Genomic DNA, 25,106 nt, shown 5'->3' with positions numbered 1-25,106 from the left:
ATACCCCTGATTACTGGAGAACATCACAAGGCATAAGTAACAAAACAATTCCATTCAATGTAGTCTAGCAAGGCTAGAGATCTCTCTGTCTTGCAATATCACTTGCGTTCAGTGCTGGGATCAAGCATGGTGAGTGCCATGGAGCTCAGGGGCACCCACTCATCACACAGATTTCAGGCAGAATCGGCTTTATGCTAGGCTCAGTGTGCAGAAAACTGCACAGTTTAAATGAAGCACACTACACAATGACCCCTAAGGGTTCAGCAGTTTCAATGTGTTTATCATTTAAATGAAACAAAAATACATAATTTTCAACCAAACAATAAAGTTCATGCTTGTGATTGCTCATATTTAAACATATATGCATGTCCATACATAAGCCTACGCTGTTGTTGTTTCTCAAAAATAACACATCTACATGATTCAATGAGAATATTAAACAATAAAAGGGTTAAACACAAATGTTTCCTGTGATGCCCCCAATGCAGTTTGGGTAAAGCAAAAGCCTTCTGCAGGGGAACAGTTTCATAGGAGAGAAGAGATAATTATTAGCCACCTAACTCAGATGTCTATGATTATGCATCCAAAAGATTACTTTGGTAAACAACCGTGGCTCAAATCTCCCACCAATTATCACGCCTTTGTTTTGAATCAGTGAGACCGTTATGCGTGCGTTTCGGAGCTCAAGTGCCTTTCCTCCACGGAAACCGCCCTACGCCGTGCCGTAACTGTTGTAAAAGATTGGAAGACTGAGACTAGCATTTCTAGTGTTGAGGGCAGCAGCAGGTCCCATGAAGCAGCACACATTGATTACCATTCGATAAATTTAAGTAATTTAGCTGAACTTTAACATTCTGGTGTGCAGGTTGAATCACTCACATTGATAATTAGGAATCTGCTTTATGCCACCAGGAAAGTGTCTGAGGTAGAAGACATGCAAAAGCAGATTGTCGTTGAACTATAAAATACCGACATTAGAGGTGAAGGCCCCATTGCCATCCATGTTATTACCCAGCTGTTGGACTTGGCCCTTTTTGCAGGGTTATGCCCAAACTTTTTGCTTCTTCCTCCTATTTTTTCCTGACCTATTGCTGTTGGTTTTAGGACTCTGGGCAGTTTTCCGCTGCTAATCAGTGCTAAAGTGCATATGCTCTCTGTGTAAATCATTATTATGATTGTTTCTCCCTCATTGGCATATTTTGATTTACTGGTCCGTCCCTAGTAAAGTGCACTGGGTGTGCCGGGCTGGTAAATCACATACTACTAATGGGCCTGCAGCACTGGTTGTGCCACCCACATGAGTAGACCTGAAAGATGTCCCAGGCCTGACACTGCAGTACCTGTGCGCAGTTTGCTAACTACCATGTCGACTTGGCAGGTGCACCCACTTGCCATGCGCTAACCTTCCCTTTTCTTACATATAGGACACCCCTATGGTAGGCCCAAGGTACCACCTTGGGCAGGGTGCAGTGTATGTGAAAGATAAGACATGTACTGATGTGTGTAACATGTCCTGATAGTGAAATACTGTCAATTTAGTTTTTCACTATTAAAAGACTATCTTTTCTCACAGGACACAATGGGGAAGGCTTTGTAACATTTTACAAGCATTTCTTCCCATAGGCATATAATAGAAAAACAAAGTTTAGGCTCTCTGAACTAAGAATTTAATAACACATCTTTTACTAAAGATGATTTTTGAATTGTGTGATTGCAAATGCCACTTTTAGAAAGTAGGCATTTTCTTGTTTAACCATTCTTTCTGCCTCTGCCTGTTTTTAAATTGACTGTCTGGTTTTGGAGTGACAGGGGCATGGGAGGTGCATTCTCTCAGACAGTCACTGGGGGAGGGTGGGTTTGATGTGTGTCCTGCCTTTCCTGAATGAGTCAGCATTATTTTGATCTGCATTTGGAGTGGTGGTAGGAGTTGCACCTGTACCTGAATAGGGATGTGCCTGCCTTCCACAATGCTGGCTCTGCCCCCCGATGTGGTGTGTCTGGAGCCAAGGCTCACACTGACAATGGAGGTTATTGTGCACTCACAGAGTGCCCTACAGAACTGGTTTGAACTGGGCTCAGAGCCCCTTGCACATAGAGAACAAAGACATGTTGGGATACAATTTTCATACCCAAAACCCCTGAACTTTAGACTACTTCTGGAATCAAGAGGAACCTTTGCTGAGGAAAAGAACTGTAGAAACTGAGGAGAAGAATTGCCCTTACTGTGTGTCTGGAGTTGGCCTACAGTTGCTGTTTCTGCCAAAGAAAGGAGAAGGACTTTGCTGTGTGCTGTGTCCCCTGCTTAAGGAAAGTCTCAAAGGGCTTGAGTAGAGCTTGCCTCCTGTTTTGAAGCCTCAGGAACACAAGAACTTCACCCGCCAGCTCCCCTGAACTTCCTTGCTGGGAGTTCTGACCTGCCAGGAGTGCCTGTGACTGTGTGGGGTCTCTGGAGGTTGTTTCTGCTGCTGGGAGCTGGAAAGAAATTCAACAACAAGGAAATTGACGTATCGAGGGATTGCGTTTGAACAGCTCGACTCCGCGATGCTTGCCGCCACCGCATCGTTCACCAACTCATCCCAGATTTCAACGCATCGTCCCTGTTTAGCATGTTTTCCTTGACGCATCACCCATGGATTGGAGTCGTCTTAGAGTTGACACATCGCTACCCCCCTACAGACTGGACCCGATGCACCGCTCCCCTGTGTCCAGTGAAACTGTCGCATCGCATCCACGATGGTCTCAGGAGTCAACGCATTTCTTTGTTTTTCTACCCTTCCCATCTCTGCGGCTGTTCGGCTTGATGAATTTTGTCACAATGACAGGTATTTTGCAAGAAATCGCACATCTGTAGTTTTCTATGGACTCAGTTGCAAAAACCTTTTAAAAGTAATTTTTCTTAATACTTGTATGTTGGATTTTTGTCGTTTTGGTCTTGTTAAGTTTAGATAAAGATACTTAATTTTTCTAAACTGGTGTGGTGTCCATTTGTGGTGTTTTCACTGTGTTATTGTAAGTGTTGCAATAAATACTTTACACATTGCCTTTGGGATAAGCCTGTCTGCTCATTCCAAGCTACCAAGGGGGTGAGCAGGGGTTATCTAAAGTGTGTATCCCCTTATCCTGACTAGAAGCAAGGGTCCCTATTTGGACAGAGGTACCTACCTCTGCCAACTAGAGACCCACATTTCTAACACTGTCAATTCAGTGCAAGGGGCTAAGCCATCTTCCTGCCAGAACACTCACTACATCCTCATTTATCTGGTGTATGCATGAGGAAAAGGGAGGCAGTGTATGTGAGGTGTCCCACCCAGCATTGAAGGAGCGAGTGCTTCAGTTTGTGGGGAGCCACATTTCACCATGCAGCTCAGAAGCCACTTATCGTCACCATCATCTTTTTCCAAAGAGATAGCAGGGCATATGTTCTACTGCCATCTCTGCATGCACTTTAAAACAGGAAAACAGAATAACAAAACAATAAGAAAAATGCGAGCAGGCCTTAGCCACATCCGAGCATTGTCTAGGGGTGTATGGTTTGCTCCGTAAATCTTAGTGAGGGCTTGCAGGCATTTCCACATCTCAATGGTGGTGACCACAGGAGGAGAAGTGGCACTAGCCCAAGCATTGGTTTTGTCTGTGGGGGGCTGCTAGAAGTGTAATAGGTACCCACCAAAATCCCTGCATTGATTTAAAAAGGTGGCACTAAGTGTTCTGGCCATTGATTTCTTGAACTTGAAGCATTGCCACATCTGTGCTTTAGGTTATGAAGTGCATTAAGCAGGGCCATATAGTGGTCAGTCATACCTTTTGAAAGCCTGCAGGCATGCCATTTTCGGAGTGCATATCACATTTGGGTTTCTTAGACATATCTATGGGTGTATTGTAGGTTTGCGAGGTATGGCCTACTGGTGTGTAAGCAGTTAATTGTGTCTCCAGCATACTGAGTCTAGTCGACATGTATTTGGGTATTTACTTTTCTGTTCTTTCTTTGTTGTGAAACTTCTGTAGTTTTAATACTATCCATTGGTTCTTTCACTTGCCAGTTTGTATATATTTGTAATTGTATACACAGTATTTAGTTTTGTGTGTATTGTTTTCCGTCTTTGGAGGGGAGGAGAGAGTCTAGGACCTTTTGGGCACCACTTGGGGGTTAGGACTCAATCTCTCAGAAGCCACCAGCCTTGTTCATGGTATATCCAGTTGGAACTGGTATGCTGGGCTCAATAGAGACTTGGGCTTATTACAGATTTTACGTTTCTGGAGCTTAAAAGGAGGCTAGCCAACTAGCTCTTGGGTCCACTCTTCTGTCATTGGTACAAATGGGAGCAGGTCTAGCTTTTGGGGTCGCTCTCCACAGGTTTAACCGCCAGTGTAGACCTTCTTCTGTCTTCCACAGGTCTAGATTTGTTCCAGGTATGCCACGTTTATGGCTGTCACCTGCTGGGATGTAGTCCATCATGGCAAAACCTTTCTTCACCTTCGCAAAACTTTGTTCACACTTCAGAGGCTTGTCTAGTAAAATGACCCCTGTCCCCTGCAAACAAGTTCTGACACAAATGTTCCCCCACTGGAATTGATGTCATCCTGACTACCTGGACAATGGAAATTGTAGCCCTAAGCATGAGTTACATCTGCCTGTGACAGGGGATGCCTATTTGAAGCTTGTGCAATTGGTCAGCACATCACCCAGGCTATCGCATCAGGAGGAAGCCACAACTTCCCCCACTCAAAGCTCTGTTTGTTCCCTTTCCTGTGAGCCATTCATGACTCCTTGCAAAGGCTACCTGAGGACTTAGGAAGAAAAATTGTGACTTTCTAAAGTCACTTTTTTCTGAAAGAGTTAGACAAATTTCAACTGTTGCACTAAGATGGATGCTTTAACCATACAAATGAGTGTTTGAAGTATTTACCTAACTGGTGCCAATCAGAAGTTAGCTTTATTGAGGGTAATAAATTAACTTGTTTTTGTATTGCACAGTTAGCCTTGCTACAATGAAAAGTGGTTGTATTGAACTTTTCACTGTAAGGGCATGTAAAACATTAAATACATATGTCCTGCTTTTAAGTATCATACACCTTACCTTAGGGCTGGTAAGGTCTACTTTAAGTGTGACGTACTACTATTTAAAAGAAAGGATTAGGCTTGTTAAAATGGCGAATGTAACAGGTGAAATGGCAGTTTTTAAACAAGCTTAGAGTATTGTTTTACAATGGTCATTCTAGTAGTTGTATAATAAGTGTTGCAGTCCACTAGTGATATTTAACTTACAGGCCCTATGTACACAGTGTACTATATACTAGGGATTTATATGTAGTTTAAATGTGGAAATCTGGCTTTTTACCAATGTAACTAGCATTTAGGGATCATAGGTCATGCACTGGGACCTGACACCGTCCAAAACCCAACAGTATTAGTCAAAACATGCAAAAAGAGGCATTTTCATCAAACAGGATGGCAAGGAAGGATTGTGAAGTCTAAGGGAAAAGTAGCATACATGGAAACATGATAAATCAACACATAGAAGTTTTGTGGCTGAATTATTGTCTATTCACTCTGCTGCCTGACAGATCCAAGTCTCAGTATCACTCAGATTGCTTGGACCAAACTCTAATGATCTAAAGATAGGGATGGAGGAGCTCCTGAACTGAATTACCTTAAAGATAAGTGTTGACCCTACCAAGAGGGGCTAAAGATGGAAATAAAGGGAGGACTGGGATTGGGTGAGGAAGGACTGCTTTACATGCATGCAAGCTCAAGGGACTTGCTCAGTGGATTACAAAATAATGACTGTTTCAACCCAGCCCACATCTTGAATTTGTTGTGTCTATTTTTCCCAGACGCTGCCAGACATAAGAAAGTTTCTGAAAAAGGCAATGGTTTCTAAGCAGTTCTAAATTTTCAAGCAATGTCATCTTTTTTCCAACATTTTTTATTGTTAGTATGGATAAAGTAGAAGCCATGTAATAATGCAGGGGCCTACAATGAAAGACGCATTAAAGTCATTGTGATCATATGCAAACTGCAATCAAATTCAAATATGAATAACCCGCTGAGTGCATCTTAAATCGGAGACTATGCAAGTGTACTCTTGTTTTGTTCATGTAACCTTGAAAATCCCTCTAAAAAAACAGGTCACACCCTAACCAGAGTACACCGACCTGAATAGTTTATATATAGTGGTACTGTCTCCCCCTCAAATCCCAGATATGCAGGAATAAAACATATTTATTCGTATACATTTTCAAGCAGTCCCAGTGCTCTCAGCATAGGTGGATAGTCCCTCACTAATGGTAGTGAAGTAAAATCGCGTATCAAGGGATCCCATTCTTTTGCGAGTTATTAGGAAGTCTAATGCACATCGTGTGGGATCTTTGATAGGGCTATAGTTTGCCACAGTTCTGCTACCTGTAGAGAACCGTGTAGGTGGGAGGGGGTGTGGAGGGGAGAGGTGCAGATTGACAGCACAGAGGATGCTGGTAATGTTACGATTATTAATAATACTTCCTCGCGGTGCGGAAGGAGTGGCTATGAACATGTTTTCAGGGGATTTCTCAATCGGTGCCTAACAAAGCAATGTAACCATGTATGCTTTCACAACATAATTTTAAAGTAATAAAACGCTCTCAATAACTAATCCGCACCACAGTCGTTTTTAAATAAATTTGCGCCTAGTAATGCCCTTGATGGATCAGCAGCCATATAATTTTAACGAGTCGATTACAGCGGTAATTGGAAAGGTATATGTTTAGTGTTTCTTGAGAAGGCATACAAAGTAGACCTTTCTCTTGACAAAATGAAATATTTATGTCACACAACAGATAAAGGGCTTCGTGCTTAATCTTTCTCTGATATGTGAAAAATGTTACTCCTATTTCCTCATGATTTCCTGCTAATAAAACATTAGAGTTAGTCATGAGGTTAAAGTAGGAATTCAAAATATCATGGTCTTAATACTGTCTGGCAAAATATACGCCCCATTGGTGTCAATAAAACAAAATCTATAACTAATGGGATAACAATTTTAGAAACAATATTTATGATATGATATTTATGTCACAATTTTTTGTTTAGTGAGATCCTGACATATAACCCAAAGATAAGCTGAATATCAAAATATTCCACTTTTCGTTGTTAGCTCTCACCTGCCAACAACACTTTTACTGTTGCTGCAAGGGATATTATTTTCAAATAATTATTTGGTGTCCACCCATTGCTTACATTCATTGGCTTCATTGTAATTCTTCTTTTCTGCCTCCTAATTGGCCTGTGCGTGCTGGACATCACTTTCTTTTCTTTCTATGGAGTATGGACCAAGCACGGATTGCTTACTAATGTTTAGTGTTCGTCTGCTGCTCTTACTGTGATTGAGGTATATTTCTTCTTCACCTCCTACCCACTCCTTATCCATGTTGCTTTTTCCACCTCATACTCACCCCTTCATAATGTTGATTCTTCCATTCCCACCAACGCCTTCTCTATGGGCCTGTCCCTCCATACCCAGTCGTCCTCATCGTCAGTGCTTGCCTGCATCCCCACCCTCTTCTTCCATCCTTGCTTCCCTGTCAAGCCCAGGAAAAAAATGCTGCAATGCGGTTCCAATGCTGGCTGTGTCATAGTGCTTTTTTCAATCTTTACTTTCAGCCATGCTGCATAGCCATACTACTATACTATATGGCTAAAAGACATTGGGCCCGATTAGCAAAGGGACGTATGACTTGTAAAGTTACGAATTAGGAGTCTTCGCACTCAGCGCAGAATCTCCGCATTGAGCACTGCAGTGCCAAGATTCCTCCATGAGTCGTAAGTTCCTTTGTGAATCTGGTCTATTTACTATGCCAATGCTTATTGGACAATATGCTGCTGGTGGCAGGCTACCGTATGCCCCCTAGCCTCATCTTAGGTTCGTATTTCCCACCACTGCAGAGCTCCCAATATTCGTCCCTGTTCCTTGACATAAGGTTGCTATGTAGCTGCACTGTGAGCAGCAAGACAGGCGGCAGCTGAGAAATTTGGACCAGTTATGAGGTTGTAACAAGCAGATGGTCTTCAGTGGCACAATTATATTCGAACCAGATACCATTGGTCAGTGCAACATAGCACCTGTAAAGAAAAGCCTTCAAGGCATATGCATCAACCATTTGTGCAAGCGCATACGGTGCGATTCACAAAAATCGGCTGTTTGCGCCCGCAAAAACGGCTTCTGTGATGCATCAACCTGTCAGCCTCTCGCAATATAAGAAATCGCAAATTATTGAGATTTCTTAAATTGTGATTGCATTTACGGAATTGCAAATTGCGATTCCTTAAATGCAATGCATGATGGAATCGCAAATTGAGATTTTGCCAACAGGGGTCTCAAATTACCATCAATTTGTACTTGATGGTAATTTGCAAAAACTTTGAATAATGCACTAAAGTGCATTTTTCAAAGTTGTAGGTTACACACACACATGCCCTTGGGGCATGTGTGTGTGTGCAACATGCGTGCACAGATCAATCTCAGGGGTGCAACACGGGTGTACTTTTGACACCCTTGAAATTGCATGCACAATTTCCTTAATTGCGATTCCTTAATAATCGCAATTAAGGAATCGCAAAAGCCTACATTGAAGCAATTAAGTCTAATGAAAATTTTCCACATTTCAACATCATAACACTTTTTCTCTGAACATTGTAACCAAACCACAGGACAGCTCTCCAACTAATCATTAGTTGAGTGATAGGGGGGCAAGGGGCACTTGTTCTGGGTTAATGTATCTGTACAGTGCAGCTCATAACTAGCTTCCACAGAGCTGAACTGCAGTCATAACACATGTGCATTGTTTCCGAGAGAGAATGTTCATGTGCAGGAATGACTCAGGTAATAGCTTCTATCATTGGAAGCTGACATCTTTGGGCTTCACATCATGGAACATGTTTGTCGAAATGAGAGTTTGGATGATCGTGGCATGCATCGAACCTGTGTCTTTTGAGGCGTGTGTAGGCCATGGGGAAACCAGTCAGTCCAGTCGGATCACCTCAATGTCGGCCTGTCACTTGAAAGTAATAAGCAGTTAAACGAATACAATGTGAGTACTAAATCCATGAGTTTGTTTCTAATTTGTGGTATTTCATTTTGAATTGTTATTTGAGAATTGTGTGAATTTACACTATATACAGCACTTCAACATGTAGCTGTCATATGTCGATTTGTGTATGCACAAACACTGCACTGCTCTGCACAGCAGGTTTTGACCTGGCAGCTTCTCTTGCTCCCAATCATCTATATCCCTAAACCAGACAAACCTCAATACGGAAAACCTCTGAGCCACCGTACTCCATCCGTGTTTGCATAGGCAGTTCTATGCCATAGGGCACCTTCCAGGTGGAGCGTTGCTAAAAACTGAATGACGTTAATTCGTCACCAGGACTAGGCTGTAAGTATCGTCCCACAGCGGCTCCTAAAAGTGATTTGATCCGCAACGTAATAAGAAATGGAGTGAAGAGGAATATTCAAGCATTATATTTAGGCAATTCTGTTTTTAAAACATGCATAATCAGCTTCCAAGATTCATGGGAAAAATGAAAACATGTCAGTAAGTTAGAATAAGCTGTTAGTGCACAAAATGGCAGGGAAAGTAAGAAGGGCCTAGCATTCCAGGCACTGAATGGATATGTTACCAGTGTGAATGGGAGGCCATATTTCACCGTGACCTGGAATTCTGGGAAAGCTGAATCTAAAGATGTTATGTTAAAGAGCTCAAATGAAGCACGGCGTGATCCCCCTTATCTTTCAGGAGTCTCGTAGGATGATTGCCAATTTTCCCAATGCTGACAGCAGTCCGGAATTGTCTGTGCAACGCATAGCAACGTCCAGAATGAATGGGCAATCCACATAAGCTTTTATAAGAACGAGAGGCAAACTACAGGAGTACTTTTTCATTTATCTTTGCACACCTTAGTGATTTGGGCCAAACTCCAAATTCCTTATTAGTAAAATCGTGAAGAGACAACAATCCTTTCAAATTGCACTATTTACATATGAACATTCCCCGGGCATTCCCATTTTTTTCCAATCTTAGATATTTTGAGTCAAATTTTTGTACAGTACAACAGAAATACTATTTTATGTACTCCAAAATACCTTTGTGATAGGCTCTTAAGTGCCTAATGTTGACCCTTCAATCCCTAAAGTCAGTATTAAAGATCTTGTCTTCTGCAAAAGGACTCATTTATTATGAATCAACTTCTTTAGGAGGTATGTATGTATGTAAGTGTGTAGGCATGTATGCATTCATGTATGTATGCTGGAATGTATGTATGTATTTATGTATGCATGTGTTGTAACCTGTATAGGTTAATCCTACGTCGAAAGCAAAGTAGACAATCTGTACCAAGAGACAGGCAAAGCTGACTTTATCCTGTATCGGTGTGAGAGGATGACATATTTGTTTTTCTTTGCTCCCCAGGAAGACGGAATAGTAAAGGAGATTGACATCAGCCACCATGTAAAGGAAGGGTTTGAGAAAGCTGATCCTTCACAGTTTGAGCTGTTGAAGGTATTGGGACAAGGCTCCTATGGGAAGGTAGGAAAAAGTCTCCAATGCTTTAAGAGTTATCTGCAGTCTTGCATATTTTGCTTGTTTGTGGGGAGGAGATGTCATCAAGTCATGTGTCCAATAATTATATTTTGTCATGAAACCCTTCAAATCTGTCCTCAGTCTCTACCACAAGTGTCATTATGAGTACCTAAGGAATCAAATTATCTACCATTCTGTACAAAGATCCCACTTCCTGTAATGTCAGCGGGTGGAAGCAGGCTTATGAAATCACTTCCACGACCCAGATGATTTTTGTGATATGATAGCAGTGTACAAATTCGAATTGCATGCTTTAGATCAATTAACACCACACTGATAACATTGTGATATTAGGAAATGATTAGATACCAAGGAAGCACGCCTCCCACCATGTCCCGTCACTGCACAATGCAGATGATGCAGAAATGCAGTTTAAAATGAGTCAAAGTCATGTAACTTACAGAATGAAAACAATATCCCGTTTAATTTACTACAATGTGTTTGGATGTAGTGATAGCCACTCAGCCAATCACTGTTAAATCAGATAACCCCTTTGCTGAAGTTACTGAATAGCACTTTAATACGGTCAGGAGTACAGAATAATGTGGGAGTAGAAATTAACTTGCAGGGTTGACTAAATTATGTGGCAAAATAAGGAAAATGATGTGGCATATGGTGGTACATTCAGTTTTTGTTTTATTTCACTATTTTGACATTTTAACACACTTTATTACTTTCTAAGCAACAATTTCACCTAAAATGTGCCAGTTTAAGGCCTGAACATAGCAATCAGCAAATGAAAGCCATAAAGTCAAACTTTGCAAATGTTTGCCACATGACAGTACCAAATGTGGCACTTAATTTGGTAACTTTTGATCCATTTGAGCTAAAAAAAAAAATGTGGGTTGAAATCTTCACATTTTGCAGAAGATGGTGTATATTGCAACAAGTACAGTAACTACTTAATTATGTGTGATGGGGAGGGCTCTATAGGATATATCTTATTAACATTTCTCTTTGTGTGAAAGTGATCTAGAGAAAAATTACTTCCATACGAGTAACCAGCAGAATTTAGATATATTTTGCTATTGCTAGCATATGTGTAACACCCCACTCAGAGGTCATCCCATATGCCTTTACAGTTGGCTGTTGGTGTTTTGCATATGTTAAGTAAAATTGCTGGGTACCCTGGTTTGTAGGGGTCCAGAGGTATCTAATGGTAGTAGATTTGGTTCAAAACAAACCATGTTAAAGGTTTTTCTAACATCTCCACTGTAGACAAACTTTAGAACATTAGATGGCCTGTAGTCTCAAACTTCGTGCAGAGGATAAAGAATGCCTGGAGGGAACAGTCACTTCATGGTGCATTTAACATTGGGCTGGCATTGGACTCACAGAGTCTGGGGTGGGGTAGAAGCAGGAGGGTGTGGGGAAGCAAAACATGGGTGTGCAGAAGCAACATGGAGTAATGTGTGGATGGAAGCAACACAGGGTGTGGGAAGAGAGGACTATGGAGCGGGGGAGGCATAGAGACGAGAGAGCGTAAAATGAAAGGGGCTGAAGCTCACAGGTCAGGTGAGAAAGCAATGCAGAAGAAAAGCAAATGAGTGCAAACTTATCACAGAGCGAGGTGAGGATAAGCACTTGGGAAGAGAAACAGCACACAAGCGCTGTAGATAGGGAAGTACATGAGGAAGACAGCTGAAAAGCACATGCACTTGCACGGCGTGCTTAAATAAAATGAAAAAAGTACTGCCTTATAAGTGAGCAGTGGAATGACACAAGTAATGCGTCCATGCTCAAGGGGAGGGACAAATGCACAAGAAGAAAAGATGTAAAGCCTGCACAAGATGACGAACAAGAAGCAAGCCAATGAGAATAATAATGAAGCAACCCGCTGATAAGCAATGGGAGGGATCGAAGGTCATGGGAAGGATCAAAGCCCACTGTAAGCTGGCAATACGTCTTGCAGCAGACAGGGCATGCACTCTCTAGTAGGCGAGACCTAAAAAGCTCAACAGTAAGATTAATAGTGGAATAATATCTTGCATTTCCCCCCACCCTTCGTGAACTGCTCTGGCTCCCTCTGAGTTATATCTGGTGCAGAATGGTTTGGAGGAAAAATAGGTTTACACAAGTGGTGGAGTGCTGCGGATACCCAGCCTAACATAATGGTAAAAGTGAGCTGCTTGAGTAGAAACCCAGAGTAAGCATGTGGATTCATGAGCTTGACATGCATATTTTGTAGGAAAAGAGGCACTCCTTCAACCTCAATTACACAATGTCCCCTTGAAATGATACCTTCTTTCCAAATGCTTCTATGCGCTTTATGCCTAAGTAGATGGCTAATTTATGATTATTTTCAGCCCTTGCTTAAAATGCTTATTTCATACCTTTGATGAATCTTGAAGCCAAATTTCTACAGTTTTCGTCTATTTACTTAAACAAATCTGCATCCATTAGTAGGGGCCACCTGATAGTCTGAGAGATCACCTTTCAGTTGCCTATTGCTGTATCTAGGTGTGAAACTGGTGCTAATGAGTTGAGACATTTGCCCAGTCACGGTAAACATGTAAAAATGTCAACATATAGAAGTGATACTGTTAGAAGGTGGTTCTGACACTATGGGCCGCCCGGATTTTTCGCTTTTTGAGCACCTAATTGTTTAGATTTTACTGTGGGGGAACCTCATAATCTGGGACTCACCCACAGTGAACTCATAATGAAGCAGACTGCATGGAGATTTTACTGGTGTCCCCCTGGCTTGACTAGGCCGCTGCGCAGCAGCTGGAGTATGGGGCACCGTGCTGGTTACATGCAGACACAGGTGTACATGCGTGTGCACACGTGTAGGGGCTGCGCGGGGGAGATTCCTAGCGTGAGCAGTCAAGGAGCAGCTACAGAGTGAATGGCGTGGCTGGCTTATGCAGAATTGGGTGGTGACATGGAATAGGCTTTATACACGGGAAAAGAACATGCCAGGGAAAGCCAGTGTGTCTTACTGCGTTTTACTTCATTATTTCCCTATGGGGATGTGAGGCCCATGGCTAAAATTACTTCCACAAAGCCTACAGATTCCAGACACGCACTAATGTACAGTGTAGCAGATGTGAAAATGAGTATTCTGCTAAGTCCAAAGTCATATTTGTACTGCTTTTGGGTCGTCCAGAAATTTCATATTTCTCTGAGTCCCTGGCTGGGGTCCGGCCATGGTAGGTTAGATTAATGACCTTTCCTCCCAGAGTGAGGATCTTCCCTCCAAGGAGAAAAGATAGGTGGAGCTAAAAGCCAATCCATCAACTGCTGTCGCTGGGTGCCAGGCACCAGGTTGCCTCATGTGAAGGCAGTGAGGGGGGAAGGAGTTGGGTTTCAGAGGCCATGTGGCCAGAGACACTGGACGATGCCATGTTTGAACAACCCAGAGGCTGGACAAGGAGAAGGGAGCAGGGGCAGGGAAGTGATGTGTCGCTGTTTGATAGGACACCCAGAGACTTCCTGCCAGCCCCCTACTCAACTTTTAAAAAGTACTTGCACAGGAAGAGAAGCTCTCTCTGGGGTGTGGTCAGCGGTGGCGAAATGTGCTGGAGCCTGGTGCAATGGGCAGTTGGAAGGAGGAAACCCCTGACTGCCCCCCAGGCTCCTAACAGTGCCAGAAGAAGAGCCCAGGATTGTGGCGCAGAAGAGGAGGCCTCTGCGCAGGGAGAAGAGCGGCGCAGGGAGCACATGAAAACTAATCCCGGCAGAATGCACCCTCTTGGAGACCCAGAGGACAAAGCAGAGTGCTCCCCGTGGCTGGGGGACGCCACCAGGAGCGAGAAGACGCAAAAATGGGGCAAATCGGACTCCAGGGGGCCGAGATATGCCCCCGAGAAGGTAGGCGACCTTTGACCCCGCCTTGGACCGACGACGAAGCGCGTGGGGCTCCGCCGCCGGTCGCAATCATGCCCCCGGGGTGGGTCAGGTCCCGGGGGCTGCCCCCGCAAAGAAGTAAAGCCGGGGTGCGCCGTCGCGCACCCTGTGAAGATGCCCCCGCAGGGTGCCAGGAGCCCACCCTGGCCCCCGCCAAAACCTGCGCTGGGGAGCGCCGTCGCGCTCCCCCTGAAGCGGTGTGGGAAGAGGGGCCCGGGAGCCCAACTCCGGGCCCCGTGTGAGGAAGCAGGGGCAGGGAGCGCCGTCACACCCCCCCCCCCGCCAAGAAGAGGAGAAGAGGGGCCCAGGACCCCATCCCCGGGCCCCGAGGTGCCTGGGTGAGGGGGAGCTCCGTCGCGCCCCCCGAACGAGTCCGGGCCCCGATGTCGGGAAGAAGGAGGGGGGGTGCCGCTGCACTCCCCCGAGGCCAGCGGGAGCCGCGCTGGTCTCCGTGTCTGCCGCCGGAGCGGGCAGATGAGACCTGAAAGTCCGGCTCTCGTGGTCGCACACTAGGGGGCGGGCCGAGCGGGGAGCCAGCGGGGGCAGCCAGGGGTGGGCTCCCTGGACTGCCCTCCAACGTGTAAAGCCTGCGAGGGTCCCGGGTGGGACCGGAGCCCCCAGAGAAGAGAAGGAGGAGCAAGGGGCCCGGGTGGGACCGGGCCCCAGAAAATTGGCAGATCGGCCGGGGGTGGGCTCCCCGAGCCAAAGGACTTACCTGGGGGTCCGGGTGGGACCGGACCCCCCACCGAGGGCCCAGGAAGTGGCGAAGCGCCAGCGCGGCTCTCCCCGGAGCAGCGGGAGAGCCGCTCATCTAATATGCGGCGCAGCCCATAATGCTATGCAGGCCAGGACCGGCCTGCAAGGGCAATACAGCCCGGCTCGTGGTGGCCCCAGAAGAACGGGGTCACCCCAATACTGGTGCAAAGATGTTGGGGGAGCTGCAGGAGAAGCGCAGTCTCCCCTCAGCACGAGCAAAGTCTCACCCCAAGTGTATTGGGGAATCTACGGAATCAACCCCTCCAGGGCTCAACTGGCAGTTAACACCTTCTGGGCTGGAACTTTTGTTCTTCAGCTGAGGGTGTTTTGACAATGGCATCAAGGATTCAAGAGCTGAGATGGAGGATGTCTAGAAAGGCTGTGATTTTATCTGTGACGCCTTTAGGGGCTGTAATTGCAATGCATTCTAATGATATCTAAATGTGCTGAGTATTGTCACTCTAAAGTGTGCGTAAACATGTATTCTTGCTGCTGCGCTTAGGTGAAGACCCCAGACTGTTAGCCCTTAAGGTGAAGAGGTGCATACTGTATGGTCAGTAGGGGATGGTCAGTCAGGGTCATGTGTCACCAAGGCAGGTGTAGCCTGTTTAATGCTTGTTGAGGTTATGGAGGGAGGTCGCCGCTGGGGTGGTGCCAGTGCGCAGGGCCCTCGCTCCTGGTTAAGACCAATTCACTGCATTGGGGGTAAGATGATGTGCATACGTGGGAGTGGTGGTACTAGACCCCACCCCCCTGCAGAAGGGGTGGAGATGTTATGCAATGTCGCAAAGTAATTCCATCAGCTTATGTATATTTGTAAATTGGTGTATAGTATTGAGTGGTGTGTGTGTTTAATAAATGTACTCTTACTTTTATAAAGCAAAGTACAGACTGGACAACCAATTATTGAGTGTTATTTTTGCACACCTGCAAATGGCGATTACTAGCCCACACCACCTCCCTTGAGTAAGCCTCAGACTGCTCTGCAACGCTACCCTCTGAGAGTCAGGCGCTGCCCTAGGGTATTTGGTTCCCAGTGAAGGACAAATGTGTCATGTTATTTGTGCAGGCCTCACAGATGCTGCCGCGTTTTCCAACAGATACTATCACAAAATGTGCAGCTTTCCTTTGCATAATCAATCGTGCTGCATATTTTTGGGCCTACCTTGTCTCATAGTTCCAGCAGCCCTGGCATACGCTAACAAAGTTAGCATAGCCCACCATGAGAAAACAAAACTGACGTGGAGAAAGTACCAAATCATGCCACCGAGTTCAATCTACTTATGGTTTCTTCAAAATAGTGTGTTTCATGCCTTTTTATTGCAATGTGAGAATAAGCAGATAAAGACAAGACGTGTTTATTGCCAGTCAGCTTCCAGTTGTAGGATGATGCTAATTAGACATATTTTCAACAAACAATTTATGGGTAACAAAGAAAAGTGCCCCACATGTTTGACTAAAGTCTAAGAACCTCCCCTCATAAAAATACCAATCACACCTGAGTCAATTTAGTAATCTTGTGTCCCTAACAGGGTCCTGTAGTGTTGCAGTTTGAAGTCAGAAACAAATATCCTTAAAAGGTTTCCTAAAGAAGTATACGTATTGGAAGATAAAGGCGGTTTTTTATCAATTTTGTAATTTTCCTATTTTTTTTTTACTATTGAGCCCACTCAGCTGGGTTCAGAGGGCAAGTCACATTTGATGCCACTGACCTTCCAGCAACAGTGTCCTGCCAGAGGACAATTAAACCAGATTCATAGCATCAGTAGACTGGGTCAGATCAGTCACTGACAGCAAAATGAAATAGCCTAGGTTCGTCCAGAGAATATCTTGTTTCCAAGGAAACAATAACGATGCAAAACTAAAAATACATTTTTAGACATTGGGATAACAATGGCATTTTACATATTATGGAGAAATGAAAGTACATTAACGGATCATAAAAGACATTACATAATTTAGTGTTAATGCAGTTTCTATACGCTTCTATAAAACTTTACAATTAATCATTTTTCCTGCTACACCATTGCTCCACAATAGCTCATCTTTCGACCTCTAAATTATGTTAGATGTTCAATATAAATGATACATAATTAACATTTTAAGTTAGGCCATAAGGGACAATTAAACTGGAAGGTATCTGATGGCTGAACACCAGCCTGCAACTTGCACTGTTCGCGTGTAGGGTAACAGGCTCTACCCAAACTCGAGATTTATAATGACCTATGTTCTCTTTTAAATTGCACGTGGGATCACAGTCTTGGCTCTGGCCTGCTGCATTTTACCTTCATTGTAAGGTCTGGTCTTATTCTATTCTTAATCTGCTCAGTGTACAAAAATAGCCCAAATATAAGTTCAAACTGGATCCTGAAAACTTTTGTCGTTCTCGAATGGCTCTTGGCATCTGTGACACACACAGACAGAGACTTCTCAAAGCACAGGTATTCCCAGTCTACAGCGTCTTCAACGGAGAGGTGGACAACTATTTTAAAGACTGAGGGGTATATTCACAAGAACGTGTGATAACTACCGCATGAGTAGCGTAACGCAACTTTAAGCATCGCAGCCCATCGCGGGAAAATAACTCAGTGACAAAGTAGAATTCACAACACGGCAGTAGAATGCAATATTTTAAAGACACCATGGACAATGTCCCTGAAACAACCACAGCGATGGAGATAAAAACACTATCCCCAACGCGACAACACCTGGGATGGTCAAAAGTGCGATAAGAAAACCGTGACAACCAGCGTGAGGGCAGCAATACTCATGCGCAATGCTCAAAAATAGTACAAGAACAGCACACGGAAAATGCCACTGAACAAAAACCATCAAAAGCGGAGTACGACAAATACACCCTGGCTAAAAACAGAGGACAACATGTACACCAAAGCATCCAAGCACTGTGGAAGAACAGAACCGACTGGCACACCACAGGAAATAGACCAGTGGCAGACAGAGCAGAGCCACAGGAGCAACACACCAACCGTGCAGCATACGCACACAATCAGGAGTGCACCCCGGCAGTGACAACATCCTGGGTCACACAGGACCCTCACCTCATTTGAACACAGGACACAACTTGTTCAGGAAATGTGCACAACCTGCCAAATCACATCTGGAATGCAGGGAAACGTAACATCTAAATGTACAGTTACAAGCTGAGACCTGCAAAAATGTTTTATTCACACATGCAGTGCATTTGGACATTTTCTACTGTCACTTGATTGCCATGGACGGTCACAATGTGACGTGCTCATGAGAAGTAAGTGTCAATAATGGTGTTCCTACGGGCCCTTCCTGCCACTACTGCAGTGGGATGTGGGCCACCTGCCCCATCACCACCATCATCGGCCGGTACCTCTGGAACTGGGATCCATGGGGCCCTGGTGCGACCACAGATGTTGTGTAACACACAGCATGCAAAGATCAGCTTGCACATGATGTCTGAGCTCTAAAGGAACTTCCCAACTGTGCCGTCCAGGCACCTGAAACGTTACTTCAACACGCCAAATGTGCGTTTAATGATGCCTCTGGTACGTATGTGGGCCACATTGTACTGCCTCTGGGTGGATGAGTTCAGATCTCAGAGGGGTGTCATCATCCAAGGGCAGAGTGCATATCCTTGATCACCTGTGATGACAGTGCAGGGAGAAAAGAGTCAATACTTGGTTCGGCAGAATGTGATGGCAGGTCCACTAATCCAGTGACGCCTGTGCTGGCTGTGTGTGGGGTGAGTGTTCGCCAGCTCTAAGGGATGAGCTGATGCTGGCAACTACACCACCAGTCTGTTTAGGGTGAAGGGGTAGGCCAGGATGACCATGGAGTGTTGTGGTCGTGTCTGGTAGGTGCACGTGTATTTTGACATGTTGAATATGGTTTGGTCATGTGAGCATCCCCACAGTTGTGCATAGTGCTGTGGAGGCATTGGGATGTGTGGTGTGTTGACTTGGTACTTACCAACAAGCAGTCCCGTTCCATATGTGCCATCCTGGAAGCACTGGTTGATTTTGGACTGTTGGAAGATGAAGGAATCATGCACACTGCCTCGGTAGTTGGCGCCTACATTGGTGAAGAGTCCCCGGTGGTCCACTATTGCCTGCACATTGATGGAATGCGTGTGCTTTCTGTTGCAGTATGGTGTGCAGGATCCACAGGGGGCACAAGTGGGACATGTGTGTAGTCGATTGCCCCAACACGGCCGGGAATCTGGCTGTGGCGTAGAAGCCTTGCTTGGTCTCCAACTGTTCCTGCGAAGTGAAGGTACTGGGGTATGAAGCTGAGGATGGCATCCAGGACAGGTGTGATGAACTTTGATAGGGCAGGCTGTGAGACACCTCCAACTCTAGCAGTTGTTGGTTGTAAGGTACCAGAGGCCAACAAGTGCAGCACAGCAAGCAGCTTTGTCTGTGGAAGGATGTTGGTTCTCCACTGTGTTGGGACTGTCAGCCTGTGAGCGATGTGGGTCAGGATGCGGTGAATGGTTGTCCTTTTGAGCTTTGTAGTGGGCAATGACTTCCGTGGGCGTTAAGTCTGTGAGAGTGGTGCATTTTCTGTAGGTCCGCTGTCTTACTCTGTGCTGCCTCTGTGGTGGTCCGGGGGGTGGGGCGGGTCCGGGTCCAGGGGGTGGGGGCGGTGGGTGCTGTGGCCCTGTTGGGGCTCCGAGCTGCATGATGAGTAGCTCCATGACGTTGTTCGTTCTTCGGATGTGGCTGTGTGCGGGGCTCCGTTTCCTTCTGCAGGTAGTCGTCTGGCTTTACACCTGCTTGAGGCAGGTGTTTAATACCTGCGGCTAACGCGGCTTATCGCATGTTTTCAGTTCGCTTTGCAGATCTGTCAGTTTGTTGTGAAAGTGGTGTTGCTGTTTTTTCATGTGTTTCTGCACAGGAACACCTACTCTGCATCTTATTAGCGTTAGTTGGTAGTGTCTGCCGTGGTGTTAGATTTTGGGGCTGTTATCGCGAAAATTCTGGCGATGTCTGCTGTTTGCACCAGCTTATGAATGGGGTGTTCTATCTCCACTTTTGATGGGTTAAGGTGGTGATAAATCGGAGTGAATATGCCCCTTACAGTTTAACATGCTGCATTTGTGGGTGAATCTTGATGAACCTAGAAACCGAAGGCATGCTGCTTTGAGTGTCCTCCGTCATGGCACTGTTCGAAGCGGGTACGATGTGGTATGGACAGAGTGCCCATGGGAGCAAGAGAGGGCACTGGAGGGAAGCAGTGAGTAACCTAGCACCAGGCCTGGGAGTTGATTGCATCAATCCCGAATCACCGACAGGGCTGTCTGCTTCCACTTTCTTTCAAATAGAGCAAGAGATTGTCATTGCAGATTCATTTATAGAGTTTGCATTGCTGCAGGTAGTTGAAGCACCCTCCTTCTGTGGTTGTGAAAGCAGAAAGCTGAACAGACTCAGGCACTCAGTGGTAACTAGGCCTTGGCAACATTTGCATTCCGCTGGAGCAATTAGCATAATCTAGGCAATTTGACATTACACTTGTTACTCGAATTTCCCTAAGTTCCGCCATTACGCCACTTTGTGTAATTAGGGTTTATTGCCTGTCAAAATATACCTCAAACATGCCATTAGTGATAAAGAATTACCACATACTCAGGAGCAGTGGAACAAGAGTGTCTATTGTTTCCCATGCTATTTTTGCACTTCTTTTTACCGTAAAAAAAAAATTGTGTCCACGACGCATATCATAATAGTTTCAATTAGTCTTCCGTAAACAATTACACCACCATCTGGACTAGTTTGAAACAATATTTATTAGTTTCTTTAAAAAGACTTTAGTGCATTAGTGACAAGATATAATACAGGTAAAAATAGTGTGCTCTATAACACTATTCAATAAATAAGGCCATTATCTTGACTAATATTCAACTTTCTTTAGGCTTTCCTTGTTTGTGTATAGTAGCTAGGTCACTTCCAACTGCCTCCAATAACATTTAATTTGCCCTCTTATTGGTAACCAAGCCTGGGATACTATTGGGTTAATAACATGTAATAGTATCTGTTAGAAATGGGATTTCTGGTTGGCTAGGGCTTGGGCACAAGCCAGGCAGAAACCACCACTCTAGTCAGGACACACCGAAGATAACCCCTGCTCACTCCCTTAGTAGCTAGGCAATGGCTGTCAGGCTTATCCCAGAGGCAATGTGTAAAGTGTTTGGCAACACACACTCACAGCAGCAACACACTAGGCACACCACAAAAGAAACTCCAAACAAGATTATATATAAAAATTAGCCTTTGTATTATCCAAAACACATTAGAATCCTAATCACACATATACACTGTGCCAACTAGCACTAGGCAATATTTACAGGGGATTATATACACATGACAGGGCTAATCAGGCCACTGTCAGAACCTTTTAGAAAGCTCTAGTAGCACATATAAAACACAACCAGTGACTACTGGTAAGATACTGTACTCAGCATTAGGACCTGCAACATAAAAACATTATATCGGCATCACATTAGGCCTAAACACATTACGCAAAAACAGCACCAGTAGCGAATGTACACCACCACCAGTATCTACTGGCACAATAATGACCTCAGCATTATATCCCAATAGCATAAAACACAGTATGCCACAATCGTATTATGTATCACCATCAAAATTACCCAAAGGCCAACTGGCCATTCACTGGGTCTCAAAAAGGCCTCTGTTCAGAATGTCAGGGTTACTCCTGGGCTTTCCAATTAGCCCTCTGGCTGCCAATGCAGCAAGAACCACGGTGCGCAATGCACTGAGGCATGGGGTATATCTCACCCCCTCCTCCTCATGAACACATAATGCCCCCGTGTTGCAGGTGCCCGCTCTCTTGCGGTGCAGCTGAGTAAACAAACAATCACTGGCACTCACTGTGCCTCATGAGCCCCACTTTGGGACTCTGCAATTTAAAACTTGCCGCACGTTGCAGCTGCCTGCTATGGTGGGAGCTGAGGAGAAAGAACAGACTCTGGCACTACTAGTGCCTCGCTAGCACCAAGATGGCTCCAGGCACCGACAATGTGCCTCGGGGAGCCCCACTCACTGGGGAGCTTCTGGTGCCTCCTCTGGCAGGGGGAAGGCACTGACAATACGCAAAAGGGAAGCCCCACTCCCCGGGGCCTCCTTCTAGTGCCCTTGATCGGTACCAACGATGCATGTATTGCAGCCCCACTCACCGGGCTGTTCTGGACGCTCTCTACTTCCTCGGCTGGTCCCGCCTTCCAGGGGCCCCGCCTTCTACTGCGGGCAGGACCACGAAGGCGGTGTGGGCTCCCGATGTACTTCAGCCTCCCGATTCTTTCACCAACTGCAGGGCTTCCACCGGCATACGGGGCCCCGGCTTCCTTCAGCAGGCTACCGGTGAATTTCTTCACGCTGGCAGGCCACGCCCCCAACCAGGCAAGCAGCCTGACTTCCAGGTTAAGGCAGGGATCCAACGCGATTCCTTCAGTGAAGCACAAAGTGCGGAGTGGGCTCCCGCTTTACCGGGCTAACGCGGGGTAGGCTCCTGTATTAAAAGCGCACAATCATGCAGGGTGGGCTCCTGCTTCGCCAACAGCAGCTCAGGGGAGTCCCCACACCGGGATCCCCCCAGCAATCTTCGCAGCTACACGCTGCAACTTACCACTGCTCCTCTTGGGCTGGCAGAAAAGAAGATAGAGCTCATGATGCGCTAAACCCAAAGTTTCAGGGGGCAAAGGCTGGGCCCAGGCAGGCCAGCGCACAGGGCCCTCCAGGTAGGCTTGCAGCACTGCTTGCACCACCCACCAATGTAGCCTTTCAAACCTGGCTCATGCCTCTGCCACTGCAGGGCCTGCACACAGTTTACTACCACTGTGATGTGGCACATAAAGTGGTTGCCCGCGGCGACCCAGAAGTGCTCGGCCGGCCGGCCAATTGCAGCGCGGCCGGCCTGAAGTCCCGCCCCTGAGCTCGGGGGAAGGAAGAAGAGAAGCATGGCGGCCGTTACGGGGCTCCTCTGACCTGAGGGAGCCCCGGAGAAGGAGGAGGAGGCGCGCCTGGAGGAGCGGTAGCGGAGGGGGCACGAGGCACATTGTCGGTGCCTGCCCCCGCCGCGCAAAAGGGAAGAGAGGACGAGTGTGGCCGGCCTCTGGGGCTCCTGTGTGCAGAGGGAGCCCCGAGTGAGGAGAGGAGCGGCAGGCGGAGACTTGCGGCGGGGGCGCGAGGCACATTGTCGGTGCCTGCCCCCACCGCGAGCGAAGGAGAGCCCCGCCCGCTGCCGGTGAAGTGACCCGGTCCCAGGGAGGGAGACCGGGCGAAGAGGAGCCCCCGCCGAGAACAGCCCGGTGAGTCAAGAGGGCTGGGGGGGCTCCGTGATGTTGCTGACGGTGAGTGGAGGCTTCGTGTTGGTGCCGGTTTAGAGGCACTGCTTCAGGGCGGCCCCGGATGGCAGCGGGCCGCCCCAGCGGTGTGTAGAACCTGAGATGGCTCTGGGGGCATTATTTGAGAGCCCCGAGAGGCTCCGTAGGGGCACATGATGGCACCAGTGCACTACCCAGGATGTTCAGGGTAGTTAGGGCGACCCCGAATGGCAGTGGGTCGCCCCACCATTCTCCTCGGGCCCAGATGGCTCCAACGAGGGGGCAGAAGAGCAAGAGGGCTTGGGGCATATCGGGGCAGATTGTCGTTGCCCGTACCCAGAGGACCCAGTTGTGTCTAAAGCCACGAGGGCTTCAAGGGCGGCCCCGGTTGGCAGTGGGTCACCCCAACGCTTGGAGAGTCCAGGGAGGCTCCAGGGGGCATGTTGCTTTAGAGCCAGTGTGGCTCCAACTTTTGACCAGTGTTGGCCAGAGCCTGTGTGGCTCCAACGTGCGCAGTGTTTGTTTTAGAGCCTGTGTGGCTCAGGTGGCGCAGATTTGTTCTAGGGGCTACTCAGAGCCCTGCCACAACTTTTTGATCCCAGCTGCCCAGCACTTTGTGGGCGGCTGCCACGTTTAGGTTTTTGTACTTTTGAAATTGGCGCTGCATGGCAGCGCACCCTGACTTTGGACTCAGGGCATCTTTGCCCCACAAGGCCAGTTGGCCTAGGGACTGCCACAGGTAGTGGCTTATGTAGTGTTGGCGCAATGTGATTTCTATGCTTTTTAATAGTTATTGCTAATGTGAGTTTTTGCGCTATTGATTTATTATGCACCTCTGAATGTGTTACTGCATCATGTGTCTTTCTTTCCATGCGCTGCACCTCTGAATGTTTAGTCATCATGTGTCTTCTTGCGCTGCACCCCTGAATGTATTTTATTGCATCATGTGCTTTATTCCTAACACCTCTGAATGTATTTTATGGCATCATGTGTTTCTCTTTATTACTCCCCTGAATGTGTTTTATGCATCATGGGTAAAGTGTTCTGGTTTATACCACTAAATATGTTTATACTTAGGTGGTTGTCTTTTCTACTCCTCTGAATGTAGGTTTATTGCATCATGAGTAAGGTATACCCCTAAATGCTGTGTGATACTTAGGTGGTTCTTCTGTTTTTAGTACAGGTGGTCCTAGTAAGGTCCTGGTTCCTGTTACCAGTGGTTACTGGTTGTTATCTGTGATTATTATTTTATGTTACATTTATTCTTTATTCTAGAAGTGACTTTATATTCTACATTTTATCTAGAAGTACTATATCTGATTCTGACAGGCGCCCATGTGGCCCTGTCTTGTGTACATAATCCCTGTGAATATTGCCCGTGCCAGTTGGCACCATGTATATGTGTGATTTTATCTGATGTGTTTTTACAATACAAAAGTTATTTTTATAATAACCTTGTGTGGAGTCTCTTTTGTGGTGTGCCTAGTATGTTGTTGCTGTTGTGCGCTGGCGCAAATGCTTTACACATTGCCTCCGAGTTTAGACTTACTGC

At 46.1% G+C, this 25,106-nt stretch overlaps 1 protein-coding gene across 1 annotated transcript in view; it reads left to right on the top strand.

Moving 5' to 3' along the window:
* LOC147708562 (ribosomal protein S6 kinase alpha-2) overlaps nt 1-25,106 on the top strand; it is a 1,617,317-nt gene that overhangs the window by 359,666 nt on the left and 1,232,545 nt on the right. The window contains exon 2 of the mRNA XM_086927240.1: nt 10,447-10,563. Coding sequence (XP_086783366.1) covers nt 10,447-10,563 — 117 coding nt within the window. The remainder of the gene's footprint in view (nt 1-10,446; nt 10,564-25,106) is intronic.

The sequence above is a fragment of the Lissotriton vulgaris genome, chromosome 6 (genome assembly GCF_964263255.1).
Source record: "Lissotriton vulgaris chromosome 6, aLisVul1.2, whole genome shotgun sequence".
Lineage (NCBI taxonomy): Eukaryota > Metazoa > Chordata > Amphibia > Caudata > Salamandridae > Lissotriton > Lissotriton vulgaris.
Note: the sequence above shows the minus strand (reverse complement) of the source record. Positions and strands in the feature narration are given on the sequence as shown.